This window comes from Struthio camelus, chromosome 1, assembly GCF_040807025.1.
Source record: "Struthio camelus isolate bStrCam1 chromosome 1, bStrCam1.hap1, whole genome shotgun sequence".
Classification (NCBI taxonomy): Eukaryota; Metazoa; Chordata; class Aves; order Struthioniformes; family Struthionidae; genus Struthio; species Struthio camelus.
The window spans coordinates 105,468,510-105,487,647 of NC_090942.1; the positions used below are offsets into that span (position 1 = coordinate 105,468,510).

A 19,138-nucleotide genomic window follows, 5' to 3' on the forward strand; every position below is an offset into this window, starting at 1 on the left:
ATGAAACAAACCTAACAGAACCTCATCCTAAATTGGAAAGCAGTGATCCTGATTCCAGAAAAAAGATGAAGTGTTTCACTCTCACTGGGCATACTCCAAAGCCTCTCTTCAACAAACTGGGCTAGGGATTCAAAATTCTGAGTATAAGTACTCATGAAAATCCTGTGTTCACAGTGGCCCTATCTGAGAGAAGCCTGAGGCTCTATTTAAAGGCTTTGAAAACTGAGTAAATGTCACAGAGCAGTTCAGTCTAACATAAATTCCCAACTTTATGTACTGTACTTACAGCTAATAGAGCTAGCTTTATCTTCAGCCAAGCTTGTTTGTTTGTTTGTTTTTTGAATGCTGTGATCCCTAAAACAAGTAAATTCTGGTGCAGATAGTCTAAAGTGGAAGGGGACAGTGAAATGAAGTGAGGAAGGACCCACCAAGAAGAATTATTCTCAGCTATTCCAGTGCATAGTAAAAGAGCTTATCCTTTGTATTAGTCTCACAATTAATATCAGACATCACAGTAGCACAGTTCTCCTCAGATACACAAGCAACAAAAACATATAACCTGTTGAAGCTATAGAAACATATTTAGAAAGAATTCTCCTTCTGAGACAAATTACATGGTAACAATTAACATTTGCTTCTGACGATACATATTTTGCAAACTGGAGTTACTAACATAACATTAATGTAAACAAAGAGTTAAACAAGTTTAAATGCTTCCTTATTAAATAGGACATTTTACTAATATAGAAGATTATGTTAATTACTGAAGTCTATTTTAGTTCTTACATAGCTAGCTCATAACAGAAAATACGGTGATGAGGATACCAGCTAAGGCTACAGAATTACAGCAGATTCTTGGTACCAGTGTGAGTTTGTTTTCTTTTTCTCTACTCATTCTGTTATTCATGCCAGCGAAAACAAGCTAACGCAATTCTGAATAACAGGCAACACACATACTATTAAGACTTCTGGCAAGTACCTGCTGTTTTATAATTGCTTTTGCATATGTTGAAAATCATTTATCTGCTCTTCTGTTAGGTAAAATGCACAAAAAATAACAAAACAACCTACTGAAAAACAAAACAACCCCTAGATTTCTTGCTTAATCGCAGGAATAGTACACAAGGGGGGAAAAAAAACCAAACTCTTCACCTAGAGGCATGAAGCTCAAGCTACCCCATCTATTGAAATATTCTAATGTTTTGATGTTGAAAGTATTATTTTAATTGTATAACGAGAAAATATTTACACAGCAATTATTACATACTGATACATTAAAATAAACCCTGCACAATAAATAATATCACAGGCATTTTACTTGGACCAAAATGTTTTTAATTCACAAGTTTCTCCAACAACGTTCACTTTGGAATATTGCCTTCCTCCACTCCCCAGCTGTCTTGGATATCTCTTCTTCCTCAGCTGAACCTCCAGTACAAGAGAAACCCCAGCCTGATAACACTGATCTGAGCCTTGTCAGACTGGCACCAATAATAGAAAGGAACAGTTGATGTTTGGAAGCTATGGTTCGTTTGAGGAAGCAGGGAAGAGAGACTTACCTACAGGCACAGGCAACACACCGCTATTACTTTCCCATCACAGCTCTTCATGCAGGTCAAGTATTTCTGTCTCTGCAACCTCCTATTCAAACTCCTACATGATACCAAGCACACATTCTGGAACCCCCTCTATATTTAACTTTCCAGCACCTTTTCAGGGTTTGGTCTTCAACCCCTCTGGGAAAGCGTGGGATAGAGGACTTCACCGGAACATCAGTGCATGGGATCCCCAAAACTGAAGGACACAGTTCAGAGTGTGTCTTCTAACAAACTATCAGCAGTTCCTTAAAGAGCAAACAATGGAAACACTACTACTACGTGATAGTTGCTAGCTGATAATACTAAAAGTCCTTCGATTGCAACATAATCCAGTTTAGTGCAGAGATCTCTGCTTTTCTACTTCTGCAATTCTTTCCCTCCACAAACCTGCTTCCCCTATTTTAGTACTAACTCTTCCTCACTCTTCTTTAGCACTTCACTCTTCTTCATACATGCACTCACAAGGCAATGTCATTTCAAATGGTAATTCGGAATTTTAATTCAGATTGACATCTCATTTGAATAATTTTACATGTAAAAACAATTCACTATATTACACTCAGCACAAGCTAGTACAATTATTTTAAAGCTAAAACAAAACAGAAAACAATTTATCTCACTACAAGATTTCACAAGAATTAGACCTAGTCTGTGATGAGGCCTTGGTGCTTTTGTGCCAGACCACCTACCGTAAAACAGGATAATACCTATGTCACGAGGGATAACAACACTAAGGTTTTAAAGCACTGTGAGGTCTTATTCCCGTGTGTAGAACACTATACAGGGCCTGATACTATCTTTGCTAGATGATAATTAGTTGCTTTTGGAAAATAATAAGTCTTACTTGAAACATGCTGAGTATCCAGAAACAAACTTACCTTTCTGCTGTAAGGATTACTAATTACCAGATTGGTGTCATCTGAACCAGATAAAATATATTCTCCTGTATCATTCCAGCAAATTGTGTTCACCTGTGTGAATTATTTAACAAGAATCAGTTTAGACCTAAACTATTGCAATTTTCTTCTAAACATACAGAATATTAAAACATCAATAAAATATACTCATCCAATACTACAAATATAGGAATTAACAAATTCAAATTGAAATGAAGTCATTTCTAAGAAGCTAGCACAAAAAAATTGTGTTTCAAAAACAAACTGATAAGAGAATCACCTGCTTCACCTCTGGCCCTCCATTTGCATCTCAGTTGCTCCCTTTACTCCTGAAGATGATGTGACAACAGTCCATCAGGTAAATTAAGCCTGGGTACTGAGGCCTTTGTTGGAAGAATTTTACATACTTAGGTGCTTTAATGTCCCAAATATACTCCAGAGAGTTCTCCGAATTTTAACTGGAAGGCATCACAATGCTCTCATCATCCTATCTTCAAGTTATCCAGATTCTGAATATCCATTGCTTTATACACTTTCCAATTAGCACACCTTCCCAGGGATCTTGTGAAAGCCCATTTGTGAAAAGTACTGTAGAATCCATCCCATAACCCTTTCTGAGAAGTGAGAGTATGCTGAGAAAGAAGAATCCTAAAGTGAGGTACAGATTCATATTGGATGAACTTTCCAATATATTTACCTTTCAATTTTCCTTTTCACAAGATGGTGTTTACTATTTTATTAATATAATAAAGGTGTAAAAGCACTCAGATTCAGGAAGCTTAGAAAGTATTCTTACAGTAACATGCCTTCAACATCAGCTCACGCACAAAGACTACATCCATCGCCATTATTATTTCAAGTAGGCTCTAATACAACTTTAACTGTTGAGCTGCAGCTATCAATATTTTTGCTAGCAGAATAACTGCCTTAGTGTATTATACTAGTGTGGACTTTGTATCAGCGGTTGTATCAGGAGAAAAGAAAAAGAAAAAAAAAGTATCTCATTTAAACCCTTCTCTTGTGCTTTCTTTTTTGATTCAAATGTCTCGTTCTTATTTTGACTCAGAAGAGTCAGATCGTATTCTTATTCTGATCTTTTTGTTTAAAATAAAAATACCAATTTTTGTTATAATTTTAATCATAAGCTTAGTTGGGGTCCTTAATTAGACAAAGTTACAAAATCAGAATTGCCCATGGATCACACGGGCAAGTGGAAGAAATTACCACAACTTCACCATACTAATTGGGGAGCTTTGAATTAACTATTACCACCCCGGGGCGGGGGGAGAGACTGAGAGAGCGAGTGAGAGCATGCTTAGTGTTATATGCCTATGGTAGAGTTAGCTCAGCGCTCACCAGCAGTCAAACAATGTGAGGAATCACCAGGAAACGAATACAAAAGCAAACATCATTATGTCAGTGTACAAGTCCATGCATGGCAGATCTGCATCTTCCACACTACTCAGTTTTGGTTCCTATCCCCTTCACATATTCTCCCTATTACAGCCCATTTGAAGTGAGAAAGTATGGAAAAGGATGACTAGAGTGATCGCATATATCTAACACTTCTTATTGAAAGAAGCAATTAACTTGTGCCAGGGTTTTTCAGTCCATTCAAAAAATAAATAAAAGATGCAGAGGATATGTCACAATCTTATAAAAATCACAAACAATATGGAGAAAGTAAACAATTTTTCAAGGTTCTTTACAATATAGGAAATTGGGAGCCATCAATGAAATCATCACATGACATATCCAAAATAAAAAATGGTTTTCCTACACCATTTAATTAGAATTGTGGAATTCACTGACAAGGCATATCCTAGGCACCAGAAGTGGAAGAGAATAGACATACTCATCAAAGAAAAACCACATCTATCTGCTAAACTCTGATATGTTCTCTACCATATCCTACAGACACTGTATGCTTGCCCTGTCTCTCCATTTTCTCAACAATCATACTTGCCACTGTCAGAGCCAAGTTATCAGGCTTAACTGAGCCTTGGTATGACCTAGCATGGCTGCTCTTACGATTTTATAACCATGGCTGTCAATCACCAAGAGTGCTGCATTCAACTTGCTCCCATATCCATCAAACTTTGAATTAACCTGACAACTGCAGTACCTAAAAAATGTAGTCAAACACAGCAAAGTATTACAGCTAGTGAAAACATAAAAATCAAGAAAGTTGATTTTCGTTTACGTTTCCTCTCAGGCAGAAAAATACTATGATTGCCTTAAAGTAACCAAAATACTAATAACAAGATACAAAAATAGAAACAAGAACAAATCACTGAAAAAAACCAGGGCAGCTACAAAAAAGTTAACAAATATGATGTGAAGAAAAGCTAGCACAAAAATGAAACAGAGTGGGGGGGGGGTCCCCCAAAAATCTGAAGAACAGGAACGCAGACAGCGAGTACAGGAAGATGCAAAGGGGAAGCATAATGATTTTCTCTCACAAGCCTACACAATACATCATTCTCCTTTTAAATTCCGTTATCAGGGTGTTGATTGCCTCAGGGTTGACCAGCTATAACACACTCTACACAGGCTGAACTTGTTCCAGAAAAAAAATGAAGATTACTCCACCAAACGTGTGTTAGAAGTCTACAACAAAACAGTCTTTTTATTCCTTGCCAGATCACCTTCTGAACATTACTCTGTTAAAAGAGTATCACAGTATTCCACGGAAATTAGCTTGATTTTTTTTCCCAGAGAAAACTGATCTTCCAATAAGTGATCGCTTAATAAACTACATTACTCCGTGTTCAGTAGAACCTAATGACCAACAGTGTATAACCCAAATAAAGATGCATATGGATCACTAAAGACAAATGCTCAATCTGATGTCCTATTTCAAGATAGCAAACCCCTATTAAAATGCACTGTAAAATGAAGACCAGCTAGAAAATTGGTTTGTATTTCAAGTTTATAGAGAAAAAACGCATACCTACTACCTACCTTCACAGCCAATCACTGTAATGCCCAGCTAAAAGCATAATGTAACAGCGATTAAAAAGAGGATCTGTAATTCTTGAAGAGGTGTTAGAGCCAAAAGAAAGGATAGATTGAACAGAAATGACAGAGGACTACTGACAAGATGAAAACAGTTAAAGGGGCTGTAATTAGCTTTTTCTATTAGGTAGTTCATATATTATCTTCTGGATCTAATTTTTTTTTTGCTGCTCCACTGGCCTTGAAAGGAAGCAGCAGGCACTTTTAATGAATTAATCAAATAGCTAAAAACATATTTACTATCTCTGTCTTCTCCTCAAAGAAAATGCAGGAAGCAGCACAGCCAGTCCTTAAAAGACGGAAAAAGAAAGCCCATCACTCCTACGCAACGTAACAGTAGAATTAACTCTTTTAGTAAACAGGATAGATTAGTGGCATACAAGGAAAAGAAAAAAGGAAATAAAAATGACTGGAGATAACCAGAATATCAGAAAGATTCCCCCAGGCAAGGAAGGGGGTGAAAAAGGAATTACTTTTCTTTTTTGAAAGAAAAGATAAAAACTGCATATTCTAACAAAATGCTAAACATACTTTCTATGCTAATTTAAGTATAGCTTTGAGGACAACATCTAAAAATGACTTGCTCGCAACTCATATCCTAAGGGAGAAGTATGCCACATACGAGACTGATTTGTTACTGAATTAAATGTCTATAGATAGAAATGACAAATTATCCCTCCAGGTGATTCGCTTTCCTCTAATTTAAAACGTAGTATTTCCTCATGTCAAATGATCCATCTACCTATATATTCTACAGTCCTTCTACCTTCCTCAAACAATTTTCATAGCACCAGAACTGGAAGAAAAAATAAGTGATATTTTTATTCCAATCCAACATGTTTTAGAAGTGCTTTTTCCTTCCCTTCCTTCTCCACCCCTCCCATTTCATTACCGCTGATCCAAACTGATTCTCTTTCAACATGTTTTCTGCTTTGGGTTTAGTCACTTCAAAGAGAAAGCATCCCATCTAGTTTTAGACATCTATACCTGAACTCCTCATCATCTTAAGCTCCCTTTATAGTTAATATGGGAAAATAGGAACTTCTGCTATGGTACATACCACCTCATTCTGAATTGGACAATGTCAATCTTGTTGAAAGAGGCAAACTGTACCCTAGAAGGATGATAAGGTTACAAGCAGACATCATCAATTAGGTAGACTAATTCAGTGACTTCATATATTAGGGCTAGGAAGTGTATCATCAAATAAAGTTAAAGAGCAAAGGTAAGAGATACAAGAAGCGTGGAATAGGGCACTCCTTCAGAGACAGTGGTACCTAAACCCTGAGTCAAAAATACTCATATCCCAAAGAAAAAGGTGCTATGATAACATTAATGCTACAAGAACAAGTACAGTTAAAGTAATTCACAGAACTATCACTCTGCTTCAGGTTCACAAAAATTTTATCCAAGTGTGATTACACATATAGTCATTATCTCCCACAAGATGCATCTCTTGGGCAACATATAGATCAAACGCTAAGTAGGAAGTTGGACTTTAGGATTTACTTTTCTCCTCAATTAAGGGGAAAAAAAAAGTCTTGCCTTAAGTAGGTTATCTGCCATGTCCAATAACACAGCTTGCTTTACATAGAAAATATAAGTCCAAACTTATTCCACAAAAGAACATAAATGTTCTTAAGCAAAATATACAAACAAACAAAACCCTTAAGACAACCATGACATTCATTCCTCACTGTTGAAATGCATGCTAATAATAGCAACAGTGCAAAAAAAGACTAATATGCGCATTTAGCACTTTCTGATACAAGCATTTTATTCTGCAGATATACTACAATTTACTTTTATTTCCCATATACTTGTTTTATCAGCCATAAAAGATTATTCCCTACAAAAAAATAGAGTAAATGAAGAACCCCTAATATTCCATTCTTTTAAACATGAGTAGCTCTGCCCAAATTTAATTTCTAAAGATGCCTTTCAAATTATATCATTTTAAACATCTGTATATTAGAAGTTCATAATTAAAATATTTTCTGCACAGTAAAACAATGAAGTTAGGCCACATGTTAAAGCATACTTTAAAAACTAACATTGTCAATTCAAAATATCTTTTCAAATACATATTCACCAGATAGATTCAAGCAACAGCCAACACCAATTTAAAATATCTGTCACATCATACAGAGGTACTTAACTAAATATGCACATTTTTAACAACTAGCTACATATGACTCTTCCCCATCTCTCTTTTTCATAGATGAAAATGACTAGTTTTACAAGGAAGCAAACAAAAATCAAAATCAACTTCAGGGAAAAAAAAAAAATCAAAAAATGTCATCCTAAGTATATTTGAGGAGATGAAATGCTACTGAAAAAAAGAATCTTCAAGGTAAAAATCACTGTTGCAAAATATAAATATAAATCTGCTATGTAACCTTCTAAACAGTTTCATACTTAAAACAATTCCGAAAAAATTGGGAAATGAACGTGCTTGGTTTTTAAGTCACTACCATACACACCAGAAAGTTGAAGTTTTAATTGTAGCCAGTACAGCAAAAGTAGCCTACTTCTTAGATACAGCAATTCTAATCTTTACCTTCCTCAATCTTTTGAGACCCTCAAAAACATATCCAAGTCAAAATCATACCTTTGATCTCAAGCCACAAGATGATGTTATTAAAATACTCTTTAGAACTAGTAGTATGATTTTTAAGTTAAAAATAGTAACACTCCTTAATTTAAAATTACACGTGTAAAAGATCTTTATCTTGAGCTGCTTGCATCTGAACAGCTTTTTAATTAAACATATTAAAATCTAAAATTTACATTTGTGTTTTTACTTTTTACAGTGTATCTAACACTCCATCACTTTTCAGATAACTTATACGACAAAGAATTAAAAACCATGATCATCTCTGACAGTACAGCAAAGAATCCTATCACAACAGCTATAATCTCTTAGATCAGAAGATAGGGTTAAGGGTATCCGCTACTTCAATAATCCTCTGCTGACAAATACCCCCAGCTTGTATGTTAACTTGTATTCTAACACTGATGAATCAGAAACAGTGTGCCTGCTACAGCACGAGAGTACTAGACATAAAGAACAAACACACACACACTCTCCTTGGCTTGTACCTAGTTTAAGTAAAATCTTTTCTTTAAAAGAATATGATTCATAACATTTGGACTACTTTCAAAAATTAAGTATTTAAATAAGCAATATTTTAAGTTACATTATTGCCTTCCAGGGGAGGGTTTTTTTTGTTGTTTTTATCATCTCTTTAAATTAGCAAGAAATCACTCACGACACTAATGGACTTTTAAGTCAACAGAACACACACAAGGCTACTAAGCATTCCATTTAGAAGCTTAATATATTAGTTCTAGCTGAAAAAATAATTATGTGTTTGCCTGACATAAAAGATTAATTCATTCGGTAGCAGAATTCACTACTGAAGTACTGGAATGGATAAAGTCCTTCATTTTGCTTCAAAGATAAAGTATCAGCTGTGGAAGAAGATTCCTAGAAGATTCGGATGTAGGTTTCAACAAGCGCAGGTTTCCAGCTCAGTTTTGATACATGGTATTTGCATTTTTACATCAGAGAACTACTACTGTGGCAACAAAACCACAATTTCACATCTTTTAACAAACAAAAATGCAACAGGTCACTTACACAGCCATCGTGCACATTCAAGGTTGCTTCAAGTTTTAATCTTTGGATAAATTCTCTTCTCCCTGCAAAGAAAAATACTAATTATATACGCTTTTAAAAAGATAAAACTGAAAAAGCACTTAAGAGCCTAATGGCCTAAAAACCTAAACAATACAGAACCCAAATATAAATGTATGTCTTAAAACAATTCATAATTTTCTAATTTTTCAAATGCTAAGACAAGTATCACATTTGCTAGCTGTTCCACCACCTTTAAAAAGGCTGTAGAAATAGTGAAATTAACATTTCACAAGCTGATGCTTCCTCTGAAACTAATAGCTATGCAGCAGAAAATAACTCTATAGTTATCTGACCAACTTAGTTGAAGACAGCAAATATAATATAGTTTATGAAGTATGACATTTTGCACAAGAGTAGAGGGGAAGGAAATGTGTTTAGGTCTCAAGTAGAAAGGAAAACATGGTCCCACAATTTCAGAACTAGAAATTTTTGGGAAGCTGATCTTCAAGTACTGTTTACAGTTCATTTCTTCTTAACCTAGAGAATATGCCGGCTTCAATTTTGCTATTAATGTCTGCATTTTGAAAAGCAACACAAGCAACTAGACAAAAGTCCACTTGATACATACGTAAATGACAAAACACAAATGAAGCTTTTGGAAGGATGAAATGGAAGCAGGAGGAGAAAGAGAAAGGAGAAAAAAAAAAAAGAGAGAGAGATCCATAAATGCATATTGAGTAATACAAGGTCCCATGAACTTTATGTCCTTTTTCCCCATATGCAAGCTGACATGCAACTGCACTTAAAAATACTACCACACTATACAGACAGAGAGCAAAAAACAAGACATGTAAAAAACAATGTGACCACTTCCCGAACTGAATGCTTAAACAAACACTTTGAACTTTCATTTAGAGTATCTACATTTTATGAAAATTGGTAATAATTAACCTAATAATCCCTGGAAAAAAACACTTTCAGAGAAGGCAAACACTGACAGCCGGTTCCTTTAGCTCAAACCATTCAAATGTTTAAACTCAAGGACTATCATCTTTTCCTTCCCCGTGTTTGTACAACTCTAAGAACAAAATTCTAGGTAAGAGCGTTAGACCGCAGGGCTATGTAAGGTTGCATTCTTTTCAAATACCAAACTGACCGATTTCACTTGAAATGTAACTTCTTTGGCGGAAACTAAGGAGACGGGGAGAGGAAAAACTGTGATGGAAGAGAACCCTCTCCACATCTGAATATCCTAGATTCCAGAACTTGTTTTGGTCTAGCTCAAGGAAGAACCCATTTCACAGGCCAGTGTTGCCTCCGACACACCAGCACAAATTTGAGGAAGTAATTTTCTCTCTCTACTCGTTTCCTCTTAATATCTTTTATTTGTCTCATATCCCTAGCTCAGCACTGAAAAAAACACTGGATACCCAAACCCGGTCCCTCACAATCAGATTGCCACAGAACAAACATCTGAGAAGCAGGCAGACCATCAGTGCCATTTTCCATCAAAAACGGGAAACAGTTCAAGCATTACAAACTTCTGCAGGTACAACTACGCCTCACTAGATGTTCATGCAGCTTTCTTGCCATGAAAAGGTACGTTTGGGGGCTCAGCTTTTGCTGAAACTATTAGTAGTCACCTCCAAAATTCAAAATCCCTCAGGAAGGATTAAAAAGTACGATCAGGGACTGCAGCCAGACATCTCTTAACACAGCTCTAATACCACACCAGATTATATTTTGGCAGAGCAACTTTTTGGAGGAGAGGTACTGATGGGGGGAAATGGTCATACAGTGCTTGCTTTTAAAGCGCATCTAACACCAGCTTTAATAAACAAATATAGAATACACTCCCTTACTTATTCAGTACATCAGCTTTCAATATTACTCTTACAGGAAAGAGGTTCATCTTGTTTCATTTTTATAGCTATACATACAGCTAGAATGTGGAAAAAAAAACCCCACATCCTTGGGATTTCACAGTACATTTAAAGCTGTTTCCAATACCCTCTCTGTATTGTTTGTGGGCTATTATTTCTTTTTATATCTAGAGATGAATCAACTGGTGCACTGAGCATTCAACAGAGATAGTGCAGAAACAAAACATATGAGGAAGAGACACGGAAAAAGTGGCCACTGCACCCACTACTTTCTTTTATCATATTTGGCATTTTAATCACAGGATCTCAGTAATTTTGGTTATATAAGAATCTTAGCTTCCATGTACATTTAAAGGTAAATTTCTAGCTCTCACAACTGCAGAGAAAAACTTTAAAACATGAATTCTCATGTCTCAAAGGCAATTGGAAAGAAAATATCTTTTAAGAATTTAGGATCAACTTAAAATAATTTTAGGAATAGCAGTACTGAAACTGCCAGTCAGTGATTTAAGAGCAAAAGATCTCCTGAGCGACTCAAACAATTACTATATCAAAAATCATTACTTAAAAAGCAAACTGCCCAACTTACTTACTGCCATGTGCAAACATCAGAACAGAAATTAACAGTAAATATAAAAAAAATGACCTAGTCATATCACAGAAGTTTGTTGCAGACAGGTCACTGCAGTTCTAAATATATCAAGTAAAGCAAATGCCAGAAGTGATTGCAACAGCTCAGTTTACTAAACAGTAGTATTAAAATAGTAATAGGAGTAAGCCTACCTCTCAGAAGTGTTAGTTTCCATACCATTCCAGTTAACTAGGAACAGCCATCAATGGAGAGAAGTTAAAAATTACATAAACTTACACACCATGCACTATTAGTGAGAACATATGTATTACCAAATGGGAATACATCTATCTAGTTCATTATCCTTTCTTCACCAATATCCAATACCCACTGTTTTCCTCACAGAGAAACAGACTTTGAGCTCTGTCCTTAACGGTTGATTTCTTTATTGTATTTCTCAGTCAAATCCTATTATTTGTTTCAAATCTCTGAATGATATACGCATTTTTTCAGATCAATTTGATTTCAACACCACTTGCTCTTAACTAAATGCGAACTCTGTGGTGGGAACTATCATGGTGATGCATATAAGTAAAAAACATACAGGTCTGGATGCTTACATACCACTTTGCCTAATAGGAGTCCAGTATAGTTTGCTGCTATGGTGCTACCACAATGCAAATATGACAGGGTAACATAGGACTCCAATAGATTTACTTCATTAAGGAAACTGTACTTAGCGTGTTGACACAAGAATCCAGTGTTCACCAGTCCCATCCCATTTTCACTTCCAGGATGAAAAAGTTCAATAGCAGAGGGCAATTCTTGCGCATTGTGCTACACGTAAAACACATCTAGAAGTGAGGTGATGTGTGCAGACAAACATACAGACCTTTGCTAAGAATCTTCTGTACAGAAGCACTGAAGGAGACTGTTTTAATGCATTTTAAAAATAAGAACAACAACAAATTATTTTCCTTCCAGGATGGACTGGTTTTAATCCAAATTATTTAAATGAGCAAACAAGAAGCAGTAAATGTACTTTAATCATGTCTTCCAATGCCATTTTTATTTTCTTAAAGAAAGCTGCTGACAAGATTAGTGCACGAATTGACTTTTTGTTGTTGGATTAGGATTTTTTGATGCTAACCTGAACACAGTAGCCATACGTGCTTCAGAAAACTTTTTTCTTGACATACCTATGTATGGTGTCTCATATATTTACACTTCATGACTTTAAAAATATGAAGATTTTCTGTTAGCATTGCACATGCTATCATGCGATTAGTTATATGTGACTTGCTATACATGCGATTATTTAGCATGTGATTACCATTTATGTAAACAATAATTTGGGTGGGAATTAAATACAAGCAGAAACACAACACTAACTGTTTCCTTATAAGTAAAGCCTCTCTTAGATAAAGGAGGGACAAGTGGGACCAAGAGTTGAAACATTCGTCTCAAACTCCTCCTATTTGATAAATGCAGCACTAAAAATAAAGATAACTGAATGAATTGTGTCTAGTTTATCTTACTATTCAAATCTGGAACCAGTAGATCCTGAATGGTTTTTTTCCTCACCCACTCCGTAAAAAGAAAAGTTGCCTGACTTCTTCCACATCTTAATTTCTCATGTTTGAATGAACTAAAATAAGAACAGAACTACTGGAACAAACTGATCAAAGAAAATATTGTCTCTGCATTTGCTGTTGTCAAAAGCTGTGTCCCAGGCCACATTCTTATGGAAGCAGCTACCACTCTAACGCACCCATAATGTGAATTTCAATATGGGGGGAAAAAAAAGCGAAAGGGAAACTGAGGCCACTTACGTGCAACTGTATTTCTTCAAAATGTTCCCCTGCACATAACTTCAAACCCACCCATGCCTTGCCACTCCTCCTTGGGGAATTATCTAAATTCAGTGTTTGGGCATGTATATTCAATTCTAAACTCACTTCTGTCAAATATGAAACCAAAATACCACAGTGTCTCTCATATTCCCCACCCAGAGCAATTACGACTCCATTTAAGTCACCATTCTTAGTTTAGAAATTGCTAGTTAGGTGCTTTCTACATTGACGTTTTGGCAAAGGTACATGAACAACTCTTTTGTAAGCAACTCAGTTAATGCTACTTTAGAATAGATTACAGCAACAATATATGAAGAGTTTAATGCTTCAAGCATTTAAAACCTTTTTATTTTTAAAATTGTAATCCAGAACTTTCCACTGAGCAGTACAGCTTCATGAACAAGGAGGTCTGAACTTGGAAGTACACCTGTGCTGTACAGAAATGCAAACTTTGCTTCAAAGCTGCACCATCGTAGTATGAGAAATGAAAAGACAGCCCTTATTCTGAAAAGCAGTAATAGATCCTGTTTGTCAAACGAACACTCATTTATGTCAAGCTGGCTCTTTCCAAGGCCAAGTCCCTCAGTCCTAGTTTGCTGTGACATTTGGAATGCCCTAGTTTAAAACTGAAACAGAGCCAGAATCTGTTCCCAGTGCACAGCACATGTTATCTTCCACTCTAAGAGCTTTTAAAAAATACTTTTGATTTTCCAGGGTAGAGTTTGCATACTTCTGAAGCACATTTTTACGAAAAGGTGGCCAGCCCAATTCATTTGTATACAGATTATTTGTGCTGAGTTTACTATGTCAAACTCTGCAAAGTGATCCATGACTCAACACACTGTTTTTCCTTAGAAAATGGTTCTGAATACTCTATATGGCAAACAAACCTCCACATACCATACAGTAAACAAGACTCTGTACAACATGCAGTGAATTAACTTTCACTGAGGGAGGTTAAAGTTCTCAAACATTTTAAAAACATTTTAAAAAATATTTGCCAGCTATATAGGCTGACAGTGGCCCCCTTTTTATAGGCACTGAAATTGTGGCACAGCAAACTGAAGCAATTTATCAAATGACATACAGTGAATCAGCAGCAGTGCCAGAAACAAAATCCATTAGTCTGACCTCCAGGCTTTTGATCAAGGCCCTCCACTACATTCAAGGCCCTCCACTACATTTCCTTATTGTTCTATATTACTCTATATAACACCAAAAAAACGGATACAATATCATAATTCTTGATTTTATTAATGTAAAAGGATTACCTTTCAAGTTACTAAGGATAACTGCTTCACTATGGTTTAAGTTCAAAACTGTTAACCTAAACGCTTCTCTGCTTTTCATGACACCTTATCAGACCTACAAAAGGTCTGAATACTATATGGAAAACACAGACTGTTTTAATAGCTATGAAGAGAGCTACCTACCATTTTAATATCTAAGAGCTTTATTACTAAACACCCAACACCAGATGATTTGGTATTAATCAAGTTTACACTCAAATCCCAAGACATATCTCAGAAAAGGCTTCATGGATTAAGAAACACAGAACTCTTACATATTAGCACTAAAACTGAAACTACAGAACATCAGACGCTATGCCTGGAATTAACAATCCAACAAGCCTATAAAATCTCCTGGTGTGCAAATTGATAGAGAATTTGAACCCAAAAGAAACACAGAAACAGATACGCTGCAGTCAAAAAATTTAGCTTGGCCGATGTCATACGTTTTAGGGTAATTAATATGCATTTTGGAAAAGAATTCCATTTAAGACTTCCTTCCACCGAATCTGCATATTAATATCACTAATAGCACAAATAAGATTTGTTTGCATTAGCAGCAGTGTCTGTAATCAATTTTAAAGTATACTTCAGATTCTAAAACTGTCCACTCCTGAACATAAACTTCCCATGAGCTCTGTCACTGATAAGGCTACAAATATTTGAACCTTACATGAAGTAAACAATTGTAGACCACTTTTTAAATTGCTGTTTGATATTTGGCATGTTTTATGCTTGCAAGATACTTAATTCATAAAATTCAATTGCGTTAATAAAATTTTTAAGGTGTTCACAGCAACAAGAATTCAGTATAAATCATAACTACCCAACTTAAGAGATGGCATTTATATTAAACCATGAGTGAGCATGTTATACTGGCCAGCACTAAGTGGATTTCATTCACAAGTACACCATATTCTGACAGCTCCCCTGTCCACACCTACAGTGCCCACAGTAAAATCTTCTGCATTGTTCTTGCCATAGATTCAAGTTAGGAAAAAATAAAACAAGCATGATCTTGTGACAGAAGAAATCAAAATACCAAAGTTTTCAGCAATTTTGATACTTGTTCAATTCTTTGAAGTACCTCGGTGATCATACACAAACTCCTCACTCAGATAAAAACTACTTCATGTTCTTATATTATGTTGAATATTTCTAATTTCTACAAAACAAAAGGTAAAAATCCCAGGGATAAAGCACAGAGAAACTGTATCTACGTAAAGGACTATGGAAAACAAAACAAATACACATATCACCTTACTCTTCTCAAGATAAACCTATTTCAAATAACTTGTCTGATTAACTGAATGAAACTAACAAATACAAAAACAAATTTTCTGTTTTCTCCACAAGCAGTAGAACATCTTTGCCAAGGAAACAACTTGAAATTCTAAAACAGATGCCAAAGTTGAATAGTCACCAGATCAAGAGAAATATACTCTGAGCTATCTTTTCTTCTCATCAAAGGCGGTTTCCATTAACTGATGGTGAAAAGAAACAATATGTAGTGTTGCAAGTTGAGGAAACAGCATTACCGCGGGTATGAATGTGCCCTTGGAAATCCCTTTCCCCGACTTTGAAGAATCTTCATCTGTGCATTTTCAAACTATTACTACTACAGTCACACACGCCTTCAATTTGAGATGCCCGGGAGTGCAGAAGGAAACTGCTATGTCCAAAGACTAATATTGAATGGAGATTTTTAAGATATAACCTCAAATGAACTATTGCCATAAACCATCTAATAGTATAGTACTTTACATTTGAAAGCTACTGTTTTAAGTTCTACTTGCTTGTAAAGAAACATATACCATCACCATTAAGCTGATCCTACAACTAAGCAGTATTGAAAATAATTTTCCAGTACTGAAACTACACACAAGTTACAGAAACACTGTCTTTAACTTCAAATTTTAGAAGAAAAATTCACTGAAATAGAATGTGGAACATTCATTAACGTTGAGCATTTTTTCTAAAAACGCAGTTAACATAATAACATAGGCAATTGTTACAAAACTTTAGGATATACAGGTCACATTAGACACTCAGTTTTATTGTCTCAAGTAACACGAATCTGCATAACACCCAAGGTGGATTAGGAGCTCCGTTTTTCAGCAAGAACAGACTATATTTAAGACGCTGAAGAAGGGATAAAGACTCTACCCCAGTGCAAAAACTAGACCGCTAGCAGCAGAAGCATGACCTCCTATAATCTCCTACCATTCAAACAAAATGAATACTGGGGCATGGAAAATCACTAGCAGAAGAAAAGAAAAAGCTATCAGAATCTGCTCTTAAGAGAAAGACATTCCTATTAGGCACATCTTCTTATGGGTGAAGATTTGTGGACTGAAAAAACTGCTGCCAGTCTTTCCATTTACTTTTAAGCATCCAACAGCTTCTTCAAATCAGCCAGGAGAACAAATCATGTGATTATTTCCTGCTCATTTTGGATAAGAGTTCTGGGTAAATAAAGGCCTACTATTAAAGTTGTTTAAACTCAACCCCTATTTTTAAATAGGCAAAGAAGTGATTATAGCAAAGCTTACCAGCAGATCTAAAGAGATACGCCTTCTAGCAAAAAAGCAGAGTTTGCCTTTCCCATCAAGATGTCCTGTCCAAACTGAGAATCTGGACAGGCTGAAACTGATTTCAAGCACTTACTATTCTGCACGCTTACCTATACATTTTAATCTTAGGCACTGTATAAACTTTACACTGTCAGGTTTTGGGGAAGATGTGAAATATATACAAAAATATACACACACAAACCCCAAAGCAGATATAGATACATATCCCTGTGAGAGTACAAGTATCAACATTTGGAAATTGTCCGGGATTACAGTTTGATGACTTCAAAAGTCGAGCTGAAGTACAAATCTGAGTTTTTCTAGTGGATGACTATCAAGCAAAACTGTGCAATAACTTATGTTACCACAGAGGATTTAAAATAAAAAAGTCCTTACTTTTAAAAGTTGCTTGTTACATTACATTACCTGTATTCATCCTAGATGACAAAAGCGTTGTTTAACTTAAGAGTCCTTTACAACTGAAGAGAATTCTCAAGACATAACAGTGTTTTAAAACAAAAAAAAAAAAAGAAAAAATTAACCACATTTTTTTCTCAGATCCTAGGAAAAGTAAAAAATACACTAAAACAATGATAAAGCAGTATAACCCGAATAAAGGGGTTTTTTTCTGGTATTGTTTAACAATTTTCTATATCGATGAAGTTTCAGTAGCAGTTCAATAGAGGTTTGATAAACATCACTACTGGCTCTGAGCGTTCCTTTTCACAGGGAAGGAAAGGATGATCTTCTTCTTCCTTATGATATCTGCTGAACAGGGAGCAGCAGCATTAATGATATGTTCAATTTTGTTGAGGAAAGCCTGCATACCACGAAAGAAGGAAATAAGGAAAATAAGGGGATATTAAAATCCACTGGCGTGACTCAGATTCTATCTCATGATATTCATGTTCAATATTTAATGATTCAGTCTATACTAAAGCATTTGGGACGTATCTGAATCAGTAGCTTGCTGAGCCCCAAAGGAAGAAAAAGCAAAGCCACTGCACTGAACCAATGAAAAATTCAGCTTATTTTGAAAGCTGGCATACCTTATATCTGGACTGATCTTCCTTACTGCCAGAACAGGACTAGTGTCAAGTATCAACAAGTTCTTGATACATGATCAGTTACATCCCAGCAGACTATTTTGGGGACATTCACAGGATAGGAGATCAGTAACCACAAACAAAGTCTCAAGAAGTCACAGTAGAGAAATGCAGTAACTTAAAAGCGACTAAACACAGATCTGCTCAATAATGGCCTACCGTAATGTAGTTAATGGAAACAATCCAACTAGAGGAGGGCTACAAAAAAAAATAAAAAAGTCTAAATGGATCTCCCACATCACTGCCTCATCCTGAAATACAAATCCAGTACACAACTTGTTTTTGTAAAAAGAGACAGCTTTCATGTATCCAGAGCTTATTACTACAAGATCAAGGTGCAACGTAACTATGAAGCTGTCTAAAACACTCAGTATCAATGCACCGGCAGTTTTTTTACAAAACAAGCAAGTCCTTTTTGCAAAGCATTGGCTTTAAAAGCATAAAACGTAAATTCAATGAAATATTGCAAGCAAAAATTAAAAGATAGTTAAAGTGCACACAAACCTTTAACCTCTCCAGCTGTTCGTATGAGAAGATTCAGACTCCAAAAGTTATAAAGTAAATATATTTGTATCGTGAGACTGATTGTAATGTAAATAGCATAATTACCTGTGCAATGCCTTGAGACACACAACATTACATATGCTCACATTACACAGCAACCATTAATAGAGATGATTAACATTCAGTGAAAAAAATATTATGCAT

General features: G+C 35.6%; 1 protein-coding gene across 4 annotated transcripts in view; it reads right to left on the bottom strand.

Moving 5' to 3' along the window:
* The window catches only part of DCAF6 (DDB1 and CUL4 associated factor 6), a 97,420-nt gene that overhangs the window by 70,385 nt on the left and 7,897 nt on the right, over nt 1-19,138 (bottom strand). For all 4 annotated transcript variants that reach the window (XM_068909417.1, XM_068909409.1, XM_068909434.1 and 1 more), the window contains exons 2-3: nt 9,156-9,217; nt 2,477-2,569 (exon numbers count right to left, since the gene is read on the bottom strand). In XM_068909417.1, coding sequence (XP_068765518.1) covers nt 2,477-2,569; nt 9,156-9,217 — 155 coding nt within the window. The remainder of the gene's footprint in view (nt 1-2,476; nt 2,570-9,155; nt 9,218-19,138) is intronic.